Consider the following 19,398-nt stretch of genomic DNA (forward strand, 5'->3'; position numbering starts at 1 on the left):
TCTGGCCTTTGAACGACTTGATTGTCAGTCCGAACCTGCGTGAAAGACATGAATTGTGTTTTTCAGACACGGAAATACACGATTATTTTGCCATATCGATTTGTCTACGTCCTCAAAATATTAAATATTCTGAAAAATTGTCACATGACTGAAATTCAGTATATGTAATCTGAGTAGCTATGTTATTTTACCTGCTGTTATAGTCACTGCCTTTGTTGTCTCAACTTGTCGAGAAGAAGAAACCGGAGTTGATTCTGTTGATGTGCCTTGACCCGGTTTAACACCACTTACTGGACGTGTAATCCTCTTTGAAGCAGTCGATACACTGACATCACTGCTGAATGGCATTTCAGCAGTTTTTGCCGATCTCTCAGTTCCACCTGAGGTTGATTTGTGTTCCGGGGTACGGGCTGTAACTGTTTTTATAAAAACAAAGTGATATGCTAATTGAACACGGTGATAAAATACGGTGAAAAGAGAACTCTGTTCCGAGAAATTTCCTGTGATTTGCACTTTGTAGTGATGAAAGCACTTGTAACTATAAATTGCTTCATTCGATACTTGACTGAAATTCAGCAATGTCATTTTCCCTTTGGGTGTAACTCTTGACCCGGGTATCAACTTAGTGGATAATCGTTCATACTTATACTAACCTGTAAACATCAGATCTGAAAAAGAAAATACTAAGCTGATTATTTAACGTTCCATATTTTCAAGTTACTATTAATGCAAAAAAAACTAAACGAAGTAGAAAGATGGATTATTACAGGAAGTGCTTGCTCATCTTTAGCAAAGAAAGCAATTACAACAAAGATGAAGTGGATTTTCAGGGTCGCAGTTTCGCTTTTATTGAGAGAAAGTCTGATATTCCAACGCGATTAGTTGCGCGCGCAAATGAATGACTGAGAGGATAAGTAAATAAATAAGTGAATACATAAATGAGAAATTAAAAATGAATGAATCAATTAATCAATCAACTGATTAATTAATCAATTATAGAGTGACAAAAAGAACACAAACCACAAGTTACAAAATGCAAATTTGTTGACACAAAACCTTTATTCATATCATTTGTTTTCACATCAGACAATAGTAAAAATACAAGGGAGTCCTCCAAAAGAATTGGAGAAGTCGACACACTCCTCCACTTTTGAAGTACACAGGTAAAAACCAGTACCTGTTTCTATAAAACATGATGAAGGATAGATAGAGACAACGTTATTATAACCTGAGAAGAAGTAAATATAATTCGTCACATCCTTGGAAATACGATCTTACACGAAGACAACATATTCACAAAGTAACCACAAAAACTATGACTTTTATGTGTTTGATTGATTCTGTACGTTTTCAAAACGCTTATATCTGCATTTACCAATACTTTCCAAAAGGTCAGTCATTTTATTTTAGAAAAAAAATGATGAGAGTACCTGTGTGGAAGGCTGTTGTTTCTGCTGGTGATGGATGATGTCCAGTCGGACCAAAGCTGAATACCCCATCTGTTGAATCTGAAGAGTGGGTCTTTTCAATCTGTTTAGGTGTTGTTGAAGATTCCCTATCGTCGACCGTGGTAGATTTGATCCCTGGGCTTGTTGTACCGGACTGTGAGGGTGTTTGCTGTTTAGATATGACTTCAGCTGATGAACGTCAGAAATGAAAAAAACAAACAAACCAAAAAACAAATAAAAATATTACAAAGTTGAGGTAAAAAAGTTTGGTCTCATTCCTTTGGAAAAACATCATCAAATCTATGTTTTGATGCGGTTTATATACAACACAATGTAATGTTCTCAGGTTTACAAAATCTAGATACCTTTGTACCTCGGTATGTTATAAACGGCAGGTGTTTAGAATCTGTAAAAAAATACTGCGATCTAGGTGTTGATCTTACATCCAATCTAGACTAGAACACCAATATCGATCGCATTTGCATAAAGTCTAACAGATTACTTCGTATGGATAAGCCTACTTGCGGTGTAAGTGTTCCACAAAACTATTAGAGCTCTTTATTGTTCACTAATTCGTAGCCACCTGCAGTATGTGAGTGTTGTTTGGACGGCACATTCTAAACGAAATCTTGCTAAATTAGACAGCAGAATCCAGACAGCAGCGACGATATACATGCTCAATTATCGTAGTGGTATTGATTATAAACAGAGATTGTGTCTGTCCACGTTTTACCTCTTTCATCATGAAGAGAGGTGTTTGGCCTTTTTCACAATAGTCTATGAATATTCACAAGCTTGTTGAGGTTTCATCTTCTAAAATTCACACTTGTCTTTGTACTGATTCAACTACTCTGAGATTAAATCACCTTAGCCCTTTGAGCGCGCGCCAAAGTCAATTATGTCACTTTTATAAAATGTACCCAAGTCAATTTTTTTCAGATTTTTGCCAAAACTTTGATGAAAAACTGTAGCCAATGAAATGTGATGTCAGTTTGGTTCAAAATGATCAAAAAGATTACAGAAAAATTCATAAAAATTGGTAAAATGTTGCATTAAAATTTTAGTGGGAAATATCACAGCACTCAAAGGGGTAACAATCTTCCTTACCGCTACCTCTTTTTTTAATCGCATAGAAAATTTATGGAATGATTTACCCGGGGCCTATTACGGACTATATGTGCAATGCTTACATTTAATCGGGAAATAAAACAACATTGCGACGAATTTCATACTTAGTTTGATCCTCAAAACAATTTTTACATGGACAATCTAATATATGTAAACCTTCATAAATGTTTTTTACTGTTTTCAAAGTTGTAATTTTACTTCAAATTGTTGAGTACCTTACATAAGCGTTACCCTTGGCTCGTTGTGTGGTGTTTTGTGGGGGAGGGGGCATAAACTGACACTTTGTTCTTATTAACGTCCCAACACCAAACAAGAGTTAAATTCACCTACATGGTAAATATACAAGCAGTACATTACTGAATTATAATTTCAATCATATAATATATATTACTTAAAAGATGCACAATAATACGAAATAAAAACTTAAAGGAGTGTATGGTTAGCGTATGCAGATATCAAGAACACTTTTCGTATCAGTGTGTGATTGAGTTATTTCTTGCTTTGTAGATGTCTTTCCGACTGGAAGGTAAAACAAAAATGTGTTTCCTTATACCTTTATTCCATTTTTCGATATATATAGTCGTTTGATGTGGCATTTCTCAGCATTCAGCATTTGTTTTCTTTCATGTGTAAGTTGGTAAGTATATTCTCAAAACTGATAAAATACGCAAAACATGCAATGTAAACATAAAATATATCAAATATTTGACTGGCACGCCCTATTGCAAACAATTACAAAAAATACACCCATGTTTGGGATTCGTACATCGTCTTTTTTGACATAACATTAAAATATTTGGAATACTGCCCATAACATACCAGTGCGAGCAGAAGTCGTTTTGGTATTCCCGAGGTTTTCCCACTGGAACAGGTGATGATTTTTGGGAAGTAGAGACAGGCGTCACACCTGACAAAGATGTCGTCGATGTCTGAGAAGTGTGAATTGCTTGGGACGAATCTGTGATGTCTGTGGCCTTTGCGGGTGTAGATACAGGCGTGTCCTTTGTGTCGGATGACGCTTGTGTTTTATCCGTCTCTAAATCGGCTTTCGGCGTGGATGAAGATTTCCCGACAGAGGATGTAATTGGATGGTCCGCTGCGCTTGTTGTGCTTCGATCTAAGTCAATTGTTGCTGGTGTCGACTCTTTTCCTGATCGGTCTGCAAATATAAAGATGAATATTTTAATTGTGTTGATCTAAATCTAAATCTCTGTAGATTTTCTTTATTATCGACAAAGACGTTTTTTTCCTTATAATTGTTATTGCATTTTCAATATTTCGATGCTTTTGGATGTCAACAATCTACATATTTGCAATTAAGCGTTTGGTGATAATAGAATTAAGCGATGGTAGGGTTTCTTGCATCGTGTTTCTTAAGTAGATATTAAAATATCTGGAATATTTTGTATCAAGTTAGCGTAAACAATATCAAGACACTGTTTTGTACCAGTGTGTGATTGAGCTGTTTCTTGCATTCTAGATGTCTTTCCGACTGGAACTCAGAACAAAATTTTGTTGTCCTTATTATTGTATTGCATTTTTCGTATATTTTCTAGCGATGTTGAAATTCTAATCATTCAGCATCTCTTTTCTTTCATTTGTAAATTGGTTAGTGGATATTCATAAGCAACAAAATACGAAAAATATGATGCATAAACATCATTTACATTACATATTTGTGCATGGTGTTTGTTCATGTAATATTAAAATATCTCAAACATTAGCCTACAAAGAATAAAATTTTGTTGTTGTCCTTATAATAATATTAGATTTTGGTATATTTTCTAGTGATGTTGAAATTATATTTATTCAGCATCTCTTTTCTCTCATGTGTAAATTGGTAAATATATATTCCTAAGTAACAAAATACACAAAATATGCAACGCAAACATCAATTACGTTAATGTTTCTGCGTGTTGTTTGTTCCTGTAATATTAAAGTATGTCGAATATTAGCCTTTAAAACAACTACCAGTGAGAGCAGAAGTAGTTTGTGGTATTCCGGATGTTTTTCCCACTGGAACAGGTGATCTGTGGGTAGCAGAGACAGGCGTCACACCTGACAAAGGTGTCGTCGATGTCGGAGAAGTGTGAATTGCTTGGGACGAATCTGTGATGTCTGTGGCCTTTGCGGGTGTAGATATAGGCGTTTCCTTTGTGTAGGATATCGGAAGTGTTTTATCCGTCTCTAAATCGGCTTTCGGCGTGGATGAAGATTTCCCGACAGAGGATGTAATTGGATGGTCCGCTGCGCTTGTTGTGCTCGATCCGAGTCAATTGTTGCTGGTGTCGACTCTTTTCCTGATCGGTCTGCAAATATAAAGATGAATATTTTTAATTGTGTGATCTAAATCTAAGTGTCAGTAGATTTTCTTTATCATTGACAAAGACGTTTTGTCCTTATAATTGTTATTGCATTGTCCATATTTTGTTTCTTTTCAATATCAACAATCTACATATTTGCAATCAAAGAGTTTGACAATAATAGAATTTAGCGTTGGTAGGGTTTCTTGCATCGTGTATCTTGAGTTTATATTAAAATATCAGGAATATTGTGCACCAGGTTAGCGTTACAAATATCAAGACACTTTTTCGTACCAGTTTGTGAGTGAGTTGTTTTTGCTATCTAGATGTCTTTCCGATTAGAACAGAGAACAAAGTTTTGTTTTCCTTATAATTATATTACATTTTTGGTATAAATTCAACGCCATGTTGAAATTCTAATCATTCTCCATCTTTTATCTCATTTGTAAATTGGTAAGTGGATATTCATAAGCAACAAAATACACAAAATATGCAACGTGCACATCAATTGCATAACATATTATGAATGGTGTTTGTTCACGTAATATTAGAATATCTGGAATATAAGCCTACAAATAACATACCAGTGTGATCAGAAGTAGTTTCTGGCATTCCGGAGGTTTTTCCAACTGGAACAGGTGATGATCTTTGGGAAGTAGATACAGGCGTCACACCTGACAAAGGTGCCGACGATGTCTGGGAAGTGTGAATTCCTTGGGACAAATCTGTGATGTCTGTGGCCTTTGCGGGTGTAGATATAGGCGTTTCCTTTGTGTAGGAAACGGAAGTGTTTTATCCGTCTCTAAATCAGCTTTCGGCGTGGAGGAAATTTCTCGACAGAGGATGTAATAGGATGTTCCGCTGCGCCTGTTGTGCTTCGATCTGAGTCAATTGTTGCTGGTGTCGACTCTTTTCCTGATCGATCTACAAATATTAAAAAGGATATTTTTAATTGTGTTGATTTAAATCTAAATCTCTGTAGATTTTCTGTTTTCGACAAACACAGTTTGTCCATATAATTTATTGCATATTCGATATTTTGATGCTTTGGAATATAAACAATATAAATATTTGCAATGAAGATTCATATGACATTGAATTTAGCATTGTTAGTGTTTCTTGTATCGTATTTCTTGAGTTAATATTAAAATATCTGAAAAATTATGTGTGAAGTAAGCGTATAAAAATATCAAGACACTTTTTCGTACTAGTGTGTGAGTGAGCTGTTTCTTGCTTTCTAGATGTCTTTCTGACTGAAACAGAGAGAACAAAAATTTGTCGTACTTATTTCGGTACATTTCTCTCATGTGTAAATTGGTAAATCTATATTCCTAAGTAACAAAATACACAAAATATGCAACGCAAACATCAATTACATTACATGTTGTTGCGTGTTGTTTGTTCCTGTAATATTAAAGCATGTCCAATATTAGCCTTAAAATAACTTACCAGTGAGAGCAGAAGTAGTTTGTGGTATTCCGGACGTTTTTCCCACTGGAACAGGTGATGATCTTTGGGTAGCAGAGACAGGCGTCACACCTGACAAAGGTGCCGTCGATGTCTGGGAAGTGTGAATTGCTTGGGACAAGTCTGTGATGTCTGTGGCCTTTGCGGGTGTAGATATAGGCGTTTCCTTTGTGTAGGATGACGGTTGTGTTTTATCCGTCTCTAAATCGGCTTTCGGAGTGGATGAAGATTTCCTAACAGAGGATGTAAGTGGATGGTCCGCTGCGCTTGTTGTGCTTCGTTCCGAGTCAATTGTTGCTGGTGTCGACTCTTTTCCTGATCGGTCTGCAAATATAAAGATGAATATTTTTAATTGTGTGATCTAAATCTAAGTGTCAGTAGATTTTCTTTATCATTGACAAAGACGTTTTGTCCTTATAATTGTTATTGCATTGTCCATATTTTGTTTCTTTTCAATATCAACAATCTACATATTTGCAATCAAAGAGTTTGACAATAATAGAATTTAGCGTTGGTAGGGTTTCTTGCATCGTGTATCTTGAGTTTATATTAAAATATCAGGAATATTGTGCACCAGGTTAGCGTTACAAATATCAAGACACTTTTTCGTACCAGTTTGTGAGTGAGTTGTTTTTGCTATCTAGATGTCTTTCCGATTAGAACAGAGAACAAAGTTTTGTTTTCCTTATAATTATATTACATTTTTGGTATAAATTCAACGCCATGTTGAAATTCTAATCATTCTCCATCTTTTATCTCATTTGTAATATGGTAAGTGGATATTCATAAGCAACAAAATACACAAAATATGCAACGTGCACATCAATTGCATAACATATTTATGAATGGTGTTTGTTCACGTAATATTAGAATATCTGGAATATAAGCCTACAAATAACATACCAGTGTGATCAGAAGTAGTTTCTGGCATTCCGGAGGTTTTTCCAACTGGAACAGGTGATGATCTTTGGGAAGTAGATACAGGCGTCACACCTGACAAAGGTTCCGACGATGTCTGGGAAGTGTGAATTCCTTGGGACAAATCTGTGATGTCTGTGGCCTTTGCGGGTGTAGATATAGGCGTTTCCTTTGTGTAGGATAACGGAAGTGTTTTATCCGTCTCTAAATCAGCTTTCGGCGTGGAGGAAAATTTCTCGACAGAGGATGTAATAGGATGTTCCGCTGCGCCTGTTGTGCTTCGATCTGAGTCAATTGTTGCTGGTGTCGACTCTTTTCCTGATCGATCTACAAATATTAAAAAGGATATTTTTAATTGTGTTGATTTAAATCTAAATCTCTGTAGATTTTCTGTTTTTCGACAAACACAGTTTGTCCATATAATTTATTGCATATTCGATATTTTGATGCTTTGGAATATAAACAATATAAATATTTGCAATGAAGATTCATATGACATTGAATTTAGCATTGTTAGTGTTTCTTGTATCGTATTTCTTGAGTTAATATTAAAATATCTGAAAAATTATGTGTGAAGTAAGCGTATAAAAATATCAAGACACTTTTTCGTACTAGTGTGTGAGTGAGCTGTTTCTTGCTTTCTAGATGTCTTTCTGACTGAAACAGAGAGAACAAAAATTTGTCGTACTTATTTCGGTACATTTCTCTCATGTGTAAATTGGTAAATCTATATTCCTAAGTAACAAAATACACAAAATATGCAACGCAAACATCAATTACATTACATGTTGTTGCGTGTTGTTTGTTCCTGTAATATTAAAGCATGTCCAATATTAGCCTTAAAATAACTTACCAGTGAGAGCAGAAGTAGTTTGTGGTATTCCGGACGTTTTTCCCACTGGAACAGGTGATGATCTTTGGGTAGCAGAGACAGGCGTCACACCTGACAAAGGTGCCGTCGATGTCTGGGAAGTGTGAATTGCTTGGGACAAGTCTGTGATGTCTGTGGCCTTTGCGGGTGTAGATATAGGCGTTTCCTTTGTGTAGGATGACGGTTGTGTTTTATCCGTCTCTAAATCGGCTTTCGGAGTGGATGAAGATTTCCTAACAGAGGATGTAAGTGGATGGTCCGCTGCGCTTGTTGTGCTTCGTTCCGAGTCAATTGTTGCTGGTGTCGACTCTTTTCCTGATCGGTCTGCAAATATAAAGATGAATATTTTTAATTGTGTGATCTAAATCTAAGTGTCAGTAGATTTTCTTTATCATTGACAAAGACGTTTTGTCCTTATAAATGTTATTGCATTGTCCATATTTTGTTTCTTTTCAATATCAACAATCTACATATTTGCAATCAAAGAGTTTGACAATAATAGAATTTAGCGTTGGTAGGGTTTCTTGCATCGTGTATCTTGAGTTTATTAAAATATCAGGAATATTGTGCACCAGGTTAGCGTTACAAATATCAAGACACTTTTTCGTACCAGTTTGTGAGTGAGTTGTTTTTGCTATCTAGATGTCTTTCCGATTAGAACAGAGAACAAAGTTTTGTTTTCCTTATAATTATATTACATTTTGGTATAAATTCAACGCCATGTTGAAATTCTAATCATTCTCCATCTTTTATCTCATTTGTAAATTGGTAAGTGGATATTCATAAGCAACAAAATACACAAAATATGCAACGTGCACATCAATTGCATAACATATTTATGAATGGTGTTTGTTCACGTAATATTAGAATATCTGGAATATTAGCCTACAAATAACATACCAGTGTGATCAGAAGTAGTTTCTGGCATTCCGGAGGTTTTTCCAACTGGAACAGGTGATGATCTTTGGGAAGTAGATACAGGCGTCACACCTGACAAAGGTTCCGACGATGTCTGGGAAGTGTGAATTCCTTGGGACAAATCTGTGATGTCTGTGGCCTTTGCGGGTGTAGATATAGGCGTTTCCTTTGTGTAGGATAACGGAAGTGTTTTATCCGTCTCTAAATCAGCTTTCGGCGTGGAGGAAAATTTTCTCGACAGAGGATGTAATAGGATGTTCCGCTGCGCCTGTTGTGCTTCGATCTGAGTCAATTGTTGCTGGTGTCGACTCTTTTCCTGATCGATCTACAAATATTAAAAAGGATATTTTTAATTGTGTTGATTTAAATCTAAATCTCTGTAGATTTCTGTTTTTCGACAAACACAGTTTGTCCATATAATTTATTGCATATTCGATATTTTGATGCTTTGGAATATAAACAATATAAATATTTGCAATGAAGATTCATATGACATTGAATTTAGCATTGTTAGTGTTTCTTGTATCGTATTTCTTGAGTTAATATTAAAATATCTGGAAAATTATGTGTGAAGTAAGCGTATAAAAATATCAAGACACTTTTTCGTACTAGTGTGTGAGTGAGCTGTTTCTTGCTTTCTAGATGTCTTTCTGACTGAAACAGAGAGAACAAAAATTTGTCGTACTTATTTCGGTACATTTCTCTCATGTGTAAATTGGTAAATCTATATTCTAAGTAACAAAATACACAAAATATGCAACGCAAACATCAATTACATTACATGTTGGTGCGTGTTGTTTTTTCTGTAATATTAAAGTATGTCGAATATTAGCCTTAAAATAACTTACCAGTGAGAGCAGAAGTAGTTTGTGGTATTCCGATGTTTTTCCCACTGGAACAGGTGATCTTTGGGTAGCAGAGACAGGCGTCACACCTGACAAAGGTGCCGTCGATGTCGGAGAAATGTAAATTGCTTGGGACGAATCTGTGATGTCTGTGGCCTTTGCAGGTGTAGATATAGGCGTTTCCTTTGTGTAGGATGACGGTTGTGTTTTATCCGTCTCTAAATCGGCTTTCGGAGTGGATGAAGATTTCCTAACAGAGGATGTAAGTGGATGGTCCGCTGCGCTTGTTGTGCTTCGATCCGAGTCAATTGTTGCTGGTGTCGACTCTTTTCCTGATCGGTCTGCAAATATAAAGATGAATATTTTAATTGTGTGATCTAAATCTAAGTGTCAGTAGATTTTCTTTATCATTGACAAAGACGTTTTGTCCTTATAATTGTTATTGCATTGTCCATATTTTGTTTCTTTTCAATATCAACAATCTACATATTTGCAATCAAAGAGTTTGACAATAATAGAATTTAGCGTTGGTAGGGTTTCTTGCATCGTGTATCTTGAGTTTACATTAAAATATCAGGAATATTGTGCACCAGGTTAGCGTTACAAATATCAAGACACTTTTTCGTACCAGTTTGTGAGTGAGTTGTTTTTGCTATCTAGATGTCTTTCCGATTAGAACAGAGAACAAAGTTTTGTTTTCCTTATAATTATTACATTTTTGGTATAAATTCAACGCCATGTTGAAATTCTAATCATTCTCCATCTTTTATCTCATTTGTAAATGGTAAGTGGATATTCATAAGCAACAAAATACACAAATATGCAACGTGCACATCAATTGCATAACATATTTATGAATGGTGTTTGTTCACGTAATATTAGAATATCTGGAATATTAGCCTACAATAACATACCAGTGTGATCAGAAGTAGTTTCTGGCATTCCGGAGGTTTTTCCAACTGGAACAGGTGATGATCTTTGGGAAGTAGATACAGGCGTCACACCTGACAAAGGTGCCGACGATGTCTGGGAAGTGTGAATTCCTTGGGACAAATCTGTGATGTCTGTGGCCTTTGCGGGTGTAGATATAGGCGTTTCCTTTGTGTAGGATAACGGAAGTGTTTTATCCGTCTCTAAATCAGCTTTCGGCGTGGAGGAAAATTTCTCGACAGAGGATGTAATAGGATGTTCCGCTGCGCCTGTTGTGCTTCGATCTGAGTCAATTGTTGCTGGTGTCGACTCTTTTCCTGATCGATCTACAAATATTAAAAGGATATTTTTAATTGTGTTGATTTAAATCTAATCTCTGTAGATTTCTGTTTTTCGACAAACACAGTTTGTCCATATAATTTATTGCATATTCGATATTTTGATGCTTTGGAATATAAACAATATAAATATTTGCAATGAAGATTCATATGACATTGAATTTAGCATTGTTAGTGTTTCTTGTATCGTATTTCTTGAGTTAATATTAAAATATCTGGAAAATTATGTGTGAAGTAAGCGTATAAAAATATCAAGACACTTTTTCGTACTAGTGTGTGAGTGAGCTGTTCTTTGCTTTCTAGATGTCTTTCTGACTGAAACAGAGAGAACAAAAATTTGTCGTACTTATTTCGGTACATTTCTCTCATGTGTAAATTGGTAAATCTATATTCTAAGTAACAAAATACACAAAATATGCAACGCAAACATCAATTACATTACATGTTGGTGCGTGTTGTTTGTTCCTGTAATATTAAAGCATGTCCAATATTAGCCTTAAAATAACTTACCAGTGAGAGCAGAAGTAGTTTGTGGTATTCCGGATGTTTTTCCCACTGGAACAGGTGATGATCTTTGGGTAGCAGAGACAGGCGTCACACCTGACAAAGGTGCCGTCGATGTCGGAGAAGTGTGAATTGCTTGGGACAAGTCTGTGATGTCTGTGGCCTTTGCGGGTGTAGATATAGGCGTTTCCTTGTGTAGGATAACGGAAGTGTTTTATCCGTCTCTAAATCAGCTTTCGGCGTGGAGGAAAATTTCTCGACAGAGGATGTAATAGGATGTTCCGCTGCGCCTGTTGTGCTTCGATCTGAGTCAATTGTTGCTGGTGTCGACTCTTTTCCTGATCGATCTACAAATATTAAAAAGGATATTTTTAATTGTGTTGATTTAAATCTAAATCTCTGTAGATTTTCTGTTTTTCGACAAACACAGTTTGTCCATATAATTTATTGCATATTCGATATTTTGATGCTTTGGAATATAAACAATATAAATATTTGCAATGAAGATTCATATGACATTGAATTTAGCATTGTTAGTGTTTCTTGTATCGTATTTCTTGAGTTAATATTAAATATCTGGAAAATTATGTGTGAAGTAAGCGTATAAAAATATCAAGACACTTTTCGTACTAGTGTGTGAGTGAGCTGTTTCTTGCTTTCTAGATGTCTTTCTGACTGAAACAGAGAGAACAAAAATTTGTCGTACTTATTTCGGTACATTTCTCTCATGTGTAAATTGGTAAATCTATATTCCTAAGTAACAAAATACACAAAATATGCAACGCAAACATCAATTACATTACATGTTGGTGCGTGTTGTTTTTCCTGTAATATTAAAGTATGTCGAATATTAGCCTTAAAATAACTTACCAGTGAGAGCAGAAGTAGTTTGTGGTATTCCGGATGTTTTCCCACTGGAACAGGTGATCTTTGGGTAGCAGAGACAGGCGTCACACCTGACAAAGGTGCCGTCGATGTCTGGGAAGTGTGAATTGCTTGGGACAAATCTGTGATGTCTGTGGCCTTTGCGGGTGTAGATATAGGCGTTTCCTTTGTGTAGGATGACGGTTGTGTTTTATCCGTCTCTAAATCGGCTTTCGGAGTGGATGAAGATTTCCTAACAGAGGATGTAAGTGGATGGTCCGCTGCGCTTGTTGTGCTTCGTTCCGAGTCAATTGTTGCTGGTGTCGACTCTTTTCCTGATCGGTCTGCAAATATAAAGATGAATATTTTTAATTGTGTGATCAAATCTAAGTGTCAGTAGATTTTCTTTATCATTGACAAAGACGTTTTGTCCTTATAATTGTTATTGCATTGTCCATATTTTGTTTCTTTTCAATATCAACAATCTACATATTTGCAATCAAAGAGTTTGACAATAATAGAATTTAGCGTTGGTAGGGTTTCTTGCATCGTGTATCTTGAGTTTACATTAAAATATCAGGAATATTGTGCACCAGGTTAGCGTTACAAATATCAAGACACTTTTCGTACCAGTTTGTGAGTGAGTTGTTTTTGCTATCTAGATGTCTTTCCGATTAGAACAGAGAACAAAGTTTTGTTCCTTATAATTATATTACATTTTTGGTATAAATTCAACGCCATGTTGAAATTCTAATCATTCTCCATCTTTTATCTCATTTGTAAATTGGTAAGTGGATATTCATAAGCAACAAAATACACAAAATATGCAACGTGCACATCAATTGCATAACATATTTATGAATGGTGTTTGTTCACGTAATATTAGAATATCTGGAATATTAGCCTACAAATAACATACCAGTGTGATCAGAAGTAGTTTCTGGCATTCCGGAGGTTTTTCCAACTGGAACAGGTGATGATCTTTGGGAAGTAGATACAGGCGTCACACCTGACAAAGGTTCCGACGATGTCTGGGAAGTGTGAATTCCTTGGGACAAATCTGTGATGTCTGTGGCCTTTGCGGGTGTAGATATAGGCGTTTCCTTTGTGTAGGATAACGGAAGTGTTTTATCCGTCTCTAAATCAGCTTTCGGCGTGGAGGAAAATTTCTCGACAGAGGATGTAATAGGATGTTCCGCTGCGCCTGTTGTGCTTCGATCTGAGTCAATTGTTGCTGGTGTCGACTCTTTCCTGATCGATCTACAAATATTAAAAAGGATATTTTAATTGTGTTGATTTAAATCTAAATCTCTGTAGATTTTCTGTTTTCGACAAACACAGTTTGTCCATATAATTATTGCATATTCGATATTTTGATGCTTTGGAATATAAACAATATAAATATTTGCAATGAAGATTCATATGACATTGAATTTAGCATTGTTAGTGTTTCTTGTATCGTATTTCTTGAGTTAATATTAAAATATCTGGAAAATTATGTGTGAAGTAAGCGTATAAAAATATCAAGACACTTTTTCGTACTAGTGTGTGAGTGAGCTGTTTCTTGCTTTCTAGATGTCTTTCTGACTGAAACAGAGAGAACAAAAATTTGTCGTACTTATTTCGGTACATTTCTCTCATGTGTAAATGGTAAATCTATATTCCTAAGTAACAAAATACACAAAATATGCAACGCAAACATCAATTACATTACATGTTGGTGCGTGTTGTTTGTTCCTGTAGTATTAAAGCATGTCCAATATTAGCCTTAAAATAACTTACCAGTGAGAGCAGAAGTAGTTTGTGGTATTCCGGATGTTTTCCCACTGGAACAGGTGATGATCTTTGGGTAGCAGAGACAGGCGTCACACCTGACAAAGGTGCCGTCGATGTCGGAGAAGTGTGAATTGCTTGGGACAAGTCTGTGATGTCTGTGGCCTTTGCGGGTGTAGATATAGGCGTTTCCTTTGTGTAGGATAACGGAAGTGTTTTATCCGTCTCTAAATCAGCTTTCGGCGTGGAGGAAATTTCTCGACAGAGGATGTAATAGGATGTTCCGCTGCGCCTGTTGTGCTTCGATCTGAGTCAATTGTTGCTGGTGTCGACTCTTTTCCTGATCGATCTACAAATATTAAAAAGGATATTTTTAATTGTGTTGATTTAAATCTAAATCTCTGTAGATTTTCTGTTTTTCGACAAACACAGTTTGTCCATATAATTTATTGCATATTCGATATTTTGATGCTTTGGAATATAAACAATATAAATATTTGCAATGAAGATTCATATGACATTGAATTTAGCATTGTTAGTGTTTCTTGTATCGTATTTCTTGAGTTAATATTAAAATATCTGGAAAATTATGTGTGAAGTAAGCGTATAAAAATATCAAGACACTTTTTCGTACTAGTGTGTGAGTGAGCTGTTTCTTGCTTTCTAGATGTCTTTCTGACTGAAACAGAGAGAACAAAAATTTGTCGTACTTATTTCGGTACATTTCTCTCATGTGTAAATTGGTAAATCTATATTCCTAAGTAACAAAATACACAAAATATGCAACGCAAACATCAATTACATTACATGTTGGTGCGTGTTGTTTTTTCCTGTAATATTAAAGTATGTCGAATATTAGCCTTAAAATAACTTACCAGTGAGAGCAGAAGTAGTTTGTGGTATTCCGGATGTTTTTCCCACTGGAACAGGTGATCTTTGGGTAGCAGAGACAGGCGTCACACCTGACAAAGGTGCCGTCGATGTCGGAGAAGTGTAAATTGCTTGGGACGAATCTGTGATGTCTGTGGCCTTTGCAGGTGTAGATATAGGCGTTTCCTTTGTGTAGGATGACGGTTGTGTTTTATCCGTCTCTAAATCGGCTTTCGGAGTGGATGAAGATTTCCTAACAGAGGATGTAAGTGGATGGTCCGCTGCGCTTGTTGTGCTTCGATCCGAGTCAATTGTTGCTGGTGTCGACCCTTTTCCTGATCGGTCTGCAAATATAAAGATGAATATTTTTAATTGTGTGATCTAAATCTAAGTGTCAGTAGATTTTTCTTTATCATTGACAAAGACGTTTTGTCCTTATAATTGTTATTGCATTGTCCATATTTTGTTTCTTTTCAATATCAACAATCTACATATTTGCAATCAAAGAGTTTGACAATAATAGAATTTAGCGTTGGTAGGGTTTCTTGCATCGTGTATCTTGAGTTTACATTAAAATATCAGGAATATTGTGCACCAGGTTAGCGTTACAAATATCAAGACACTTTTTCGTACCAGTTTGTGAGTGAGTTGTTTTTGCTACTAGATGTCTTTCCGATTAGAACAGAGAACAAAGTTTTGTTTTCCTTATAATTATATTACATTTTTGGTATAAATTCAACGCCATGTTGAAATTCTAATCATTCTCCATCTTTTATCTCATTTGTAAATTGGTAAGTGGATATTCATAAGCAACAAAATACACAAAATATGCAACGTGCACATCAATTGCATAACATATTTATGAATGGTGTTTGTTCACGTAATATTAGAATATCTGGAATATTAGCCTACAATAACATACCAGTGTGATCAGAAGTAGTTTCTGGCATTCCGGAGGTTTTTCCAACTGGAACAGGTGATGATCTTTGGGAAGTAGATACAGGCGTCACACCTGACAAAGTTCCGACGATGTCTGGGAAGTGTGAATTCCTTGGGACAAATCTGTGATGTCTGTGGCCTTTGCGGGTGTAGATATAGGCGTTTCCTTTGTGTAGGATAACGGAAGTGTTTTATCCGTCTCTAAATCAGCTTTCGGCGTGGAGGAAAATTTCTCGACAGAGGATGTAATAGGATGTTCCGCTGCGCCTGTTGTGCTTCGATCTGAGTCAATTGTTGCTGGTGTCGACTCTTTTCCTGATCGATCTACAAATATTAAAAAGGATATTTTAATTGTGTTGATTTAAATCTAAATCTCTGTAGATTTTCTGTTTTCGACAAACACAGTTTGTCCATATAATTTATTGCATATTCGATATTTTGATGCTTTGGAATATAAACAATATAAATATTTGCAATGAAGATTCATATGACATTGAATTTAGCATTGTTAGTGTTTCTTGTATCGTATTTCTTGAGTTAATATTAAAATATCTGGAAAATTATGTGTGAAGTAAGCGTATAAAAATATCAAGACACTTTTTCGTACTAGTGTGTGAGTGAGCTGTTTCTTGCTTTCTAGATGTCTTTCTGACTGAAACAGAGAGAACAAAAATTTGTCGTACTTATTTCGGTACATTTCTCTCATGTGTAAATTGGTAAATCTATATTCCTAAGTAACAAAATACACAAAATATGCAACGCAAACATCAATTACATTACATGTTGGTGCGTGTTGTTTGTTCCTGTAATATTAAAGCATGTCCAATATTAGCCTTAAAATAACTTACCAGTGAGAGCAGAAGTAGTTTGTGGTATTCCGGATGTTTTTCCCACTGGAACAGGTGATGATCTTTGGGTAGCAGAGACAGGCGTCACACCTGACAAAGGTGCCGTCGATGTCGGAGAAGTGTGAATTGCTTGGGACAAGTCTGTGATGTCTGTGGCCTTTGCGGGGTAGATATAGGCGTTTCCTTTGTGTAGGATAACGGAAGTGTTTTATCCGTCTCTAAATCAGCTTTCGGCGTGGAGGAAATTTCTCGACAGAGGATGTAATAGGATGTTCCGCTGCGCCTGTTGTGCTTCGATCTGAGTCAATTGTTGCTGGTGTCGACTCTTTTCCTGATCGATCTACAAATATTAAAAAGGATATTTTTAATTGTGTTGATTTAAATCTAAATCTCTGTAGATTTTCTGTTTTTCGACAAACACAGTTTGTCCATATAATTTATTGCATATTCGATATTTTGATGCTTTGGAATATAAACAATATAAATATTTGCAATGAAGATTCATATGACATTGAATTTAGCATTGTTAGTGTTTCTTGTATCGTATTTCTTGAGTTAATATTAAAATATCTGGAAAATTATGTGTGAAGTAAGCGTATAAAAATATCAAGACACTTTTTCGTACTAGTGTGTGAGTGAGCTGTTTCTTGCTTTCTAGATGTCTTTCTGACTGAAACAGAGAGAACAAAAATTTGTCGTACTTATTTCGGTACATTTCTCTCATGTGTAAATTGGTAAATCTATATTCCTAAGTAACAAAATACACAAAATATGCAACGCAAACATCAATTACATTACATGTTGGTGCGTGTTGTTTTTTCCTGTAATATTAAAGTATGTCGAATATTAGCCTTAAAATAACTTACCAGTGAGAGCAGAAGTAGTTTGTGGTATTCCGGATGTTTTTCCCACTGGAACAGGTGATCTTTGGGTAGCAGAGACAGGCGTCACACCTGACAAAGGTGCCGTCGATGTCTGGGAAGTGTGAATTGCTTGGGACAAATCTGTGATGTCTGTGGCCTTTGCGGGTGTAGATATAGGCGTTTCCTTTGTGTAGGATGACGGTTGTGTTTTATCCGTCTCTAAATCGGCTTTCGGAGTGGATGAAGATTTCCTAACAGAGGATGTAAGTGGATGGTCCGCTGCGCTTGTTGTGCTTCGTTCCGAGTCAATTGTTGCTGGTGTCGACCCTTTTCCTGATCGGTCTGCAAATATAAAGATGAATATTTTTAATTGTGTGATCTAAATCTAAGTGTCAGTAGATTTTCTTTATCATTGACAAAGACGGTTTGTCCTTATAATTGTTATTGCATTGTCCATATTTTGTTTCTTTTCAATATCAACAATCTACATATTTGCAATCAAAGAGTTTGACAATAATAGAATTTAGCGTTGGTAGGGTTTCTTGCATCGTGTATCTTGAGTTTACATTAAAATATCAGGAATATTGTGCACCAGGTTAGCGTTACAAATATCAAGACACTTTTTCGTACCAGTTTGTGAGTGAGTTGTTTTTGCTATCTAGATGTCTTTCCGATTAGAACAGAGAACAAAGTTTTGTTTTCCTTATAATTATATTACATTTTTGGTATAAATTCAACGCCATGTTGAAATTCTAATCATTCTCCATCTTTTATCTCATTTGTAAATTGGTAAGTGGATATTCATAAGCAACAAAATACACAAAATATGCAACGTGCACATCAATTGCATAACATATTTATGAATGGTGTTTGTTCACGTAATATTAGAATATCTGGAATATTAGCCTACAAATAACATACCAGTGTGATCAGAAGTAGTTTCTGGCATTCCGGAGGTTTTTCCAACTGGAACAGGTGATGATCTTTGGGAAGTAGATACAGGCGTCACACCTGACAAAGGTTCCGACGATGTCTGGGAAGTGTGAATTCCTTGGGACAAATCTGTGATGTCTGTGGCCTTTGCGGGTGTAGATATAGGCGTTTCCTTTGTGTAGGATAACGGAAGTGTTTTATCCGTCTCTAAATCAGCTTTCGGCGTGGAGGAAAATTTCTCGACAGAGGATGTAATAGGATGTTCCGCTGCGCCTGTTGTGCTTCGATCTGAGTCAATTGTTGCTGGTGTCGACTCTTTTCCTGATCGATCTACAAATATTAAAAAGGATATTTTTAATTGTGTTGATTTAAATCTAAATCTCTGTAGATTTTCTGTTTTCGACAAACACAGTTTGTCCATATAATTTATTGCATATTCGATATTTGATGCTTTGGAATATAAACAATATAAATATTTGCAATGAAGATTCATATGACATTGAATTTAGCATTGTTAGTGTTTCTTGTATCGTATTTCTTGAGTTAATATTAAAATATCTGGAAAATTATGTGTGAAGTAAGCGTATAAAAATATCAAGACACTTTTTCGTACTAGTGTGTGAGTGAGCTGTTTCTTG

The 19,398-nt window shown here is 35.8% G+C and overlaps 1 protein-coding gene across 1 annotated transcript in view; it reads right to left on the reverse strand.

Annotated features, from left to right (window-relative positions):
* Window positions 1–19,398, reverse strand: part of LOC139117653 (serine-rich adhesin for platelets-like) — a 44,745-nt gene that overhangs the window by 9,347 nt on the left and 16,000 nt on the right. Inside the window, exons 20-38 of the mRNA XM_070680894.1 lie at window positions 18,749–19,090; window positions 17,831–18,169; window positions 16,965–17,147; window positions 16,100–16,282; window positions 15,183–15,521; window positions 14,406–14,499; window positions 13,454–13,794; window positions 12,541–12,878; window positions 11,677–11,860; window positions 10,813–11,154; window positions 9,902–10,239; window positions 9,036–9,378; window positions 8,118–8,459; window positions 7,250–7,591; window positions 6,329–6,670; window positions 3,484–3,735; window positions 1,431–1,637; window positions 654–668; window positions 192–416 (exon numbers count right to left, since the gene is read on the reverse strand). Of these exons, the coding sequence (XP_070536995.1) occupies window positions 192–416; window positions 654–668; window positions 1,431–1,637; window positions 3,484–3,735; window positions 6,329–6,670; window positions 7,250–7,591; window positions 8,118–8,459; window positions 9,036–9,378; window positions 9,902–10,239; window positions 10,813–11,154; window positions 11,677–11,860; window positions 12,541–12,878; window positions 13,454–13,794; window positions 14,406–14,499; window positions 15,183–15,521; window positions 16,100–16,282; window positions 16,965–17,147; window positions 17,831–18,169; window positions 18,749–19,090 (5,091 nt within the window). The remainder of the gene's footprint in view (window positions 1–191; window positions 417–653; window positions 669–1,430; window positions 1,638–3,483; window positions 3,736–6,328; window positions 6,671–7,249; window positions 7,592–8,117; window positions 8,460–9,035; window positions 9,379–9,901; window positions 10,240–10,812; window positions 11,155–11,676; window positions 11,861–12,540; window positions 12,879–13,453; window positions 13,795–14,405; window positions 14,500–15,182; window positions 15,522–16,099; window positions 16,283–16,964; window positions 17,148–17,830; window positions 18,170–18,748; window positions 19,091–19,398) is intronic.

The sequence above is a fragment of the Ptychodera flava genome, chromosome 18 (assembly GCF_041260155.1).
Source record: "Ptychodera flava strain L36383 chromosome 18, AS_Pfla_20210202, whole genome shotgun sequence".
NCBI lineage: Eukaryota > Metazoa > Hemichordata > Enteropneusta > Ptychoderidae > Ptychodera > Ptychodera flava.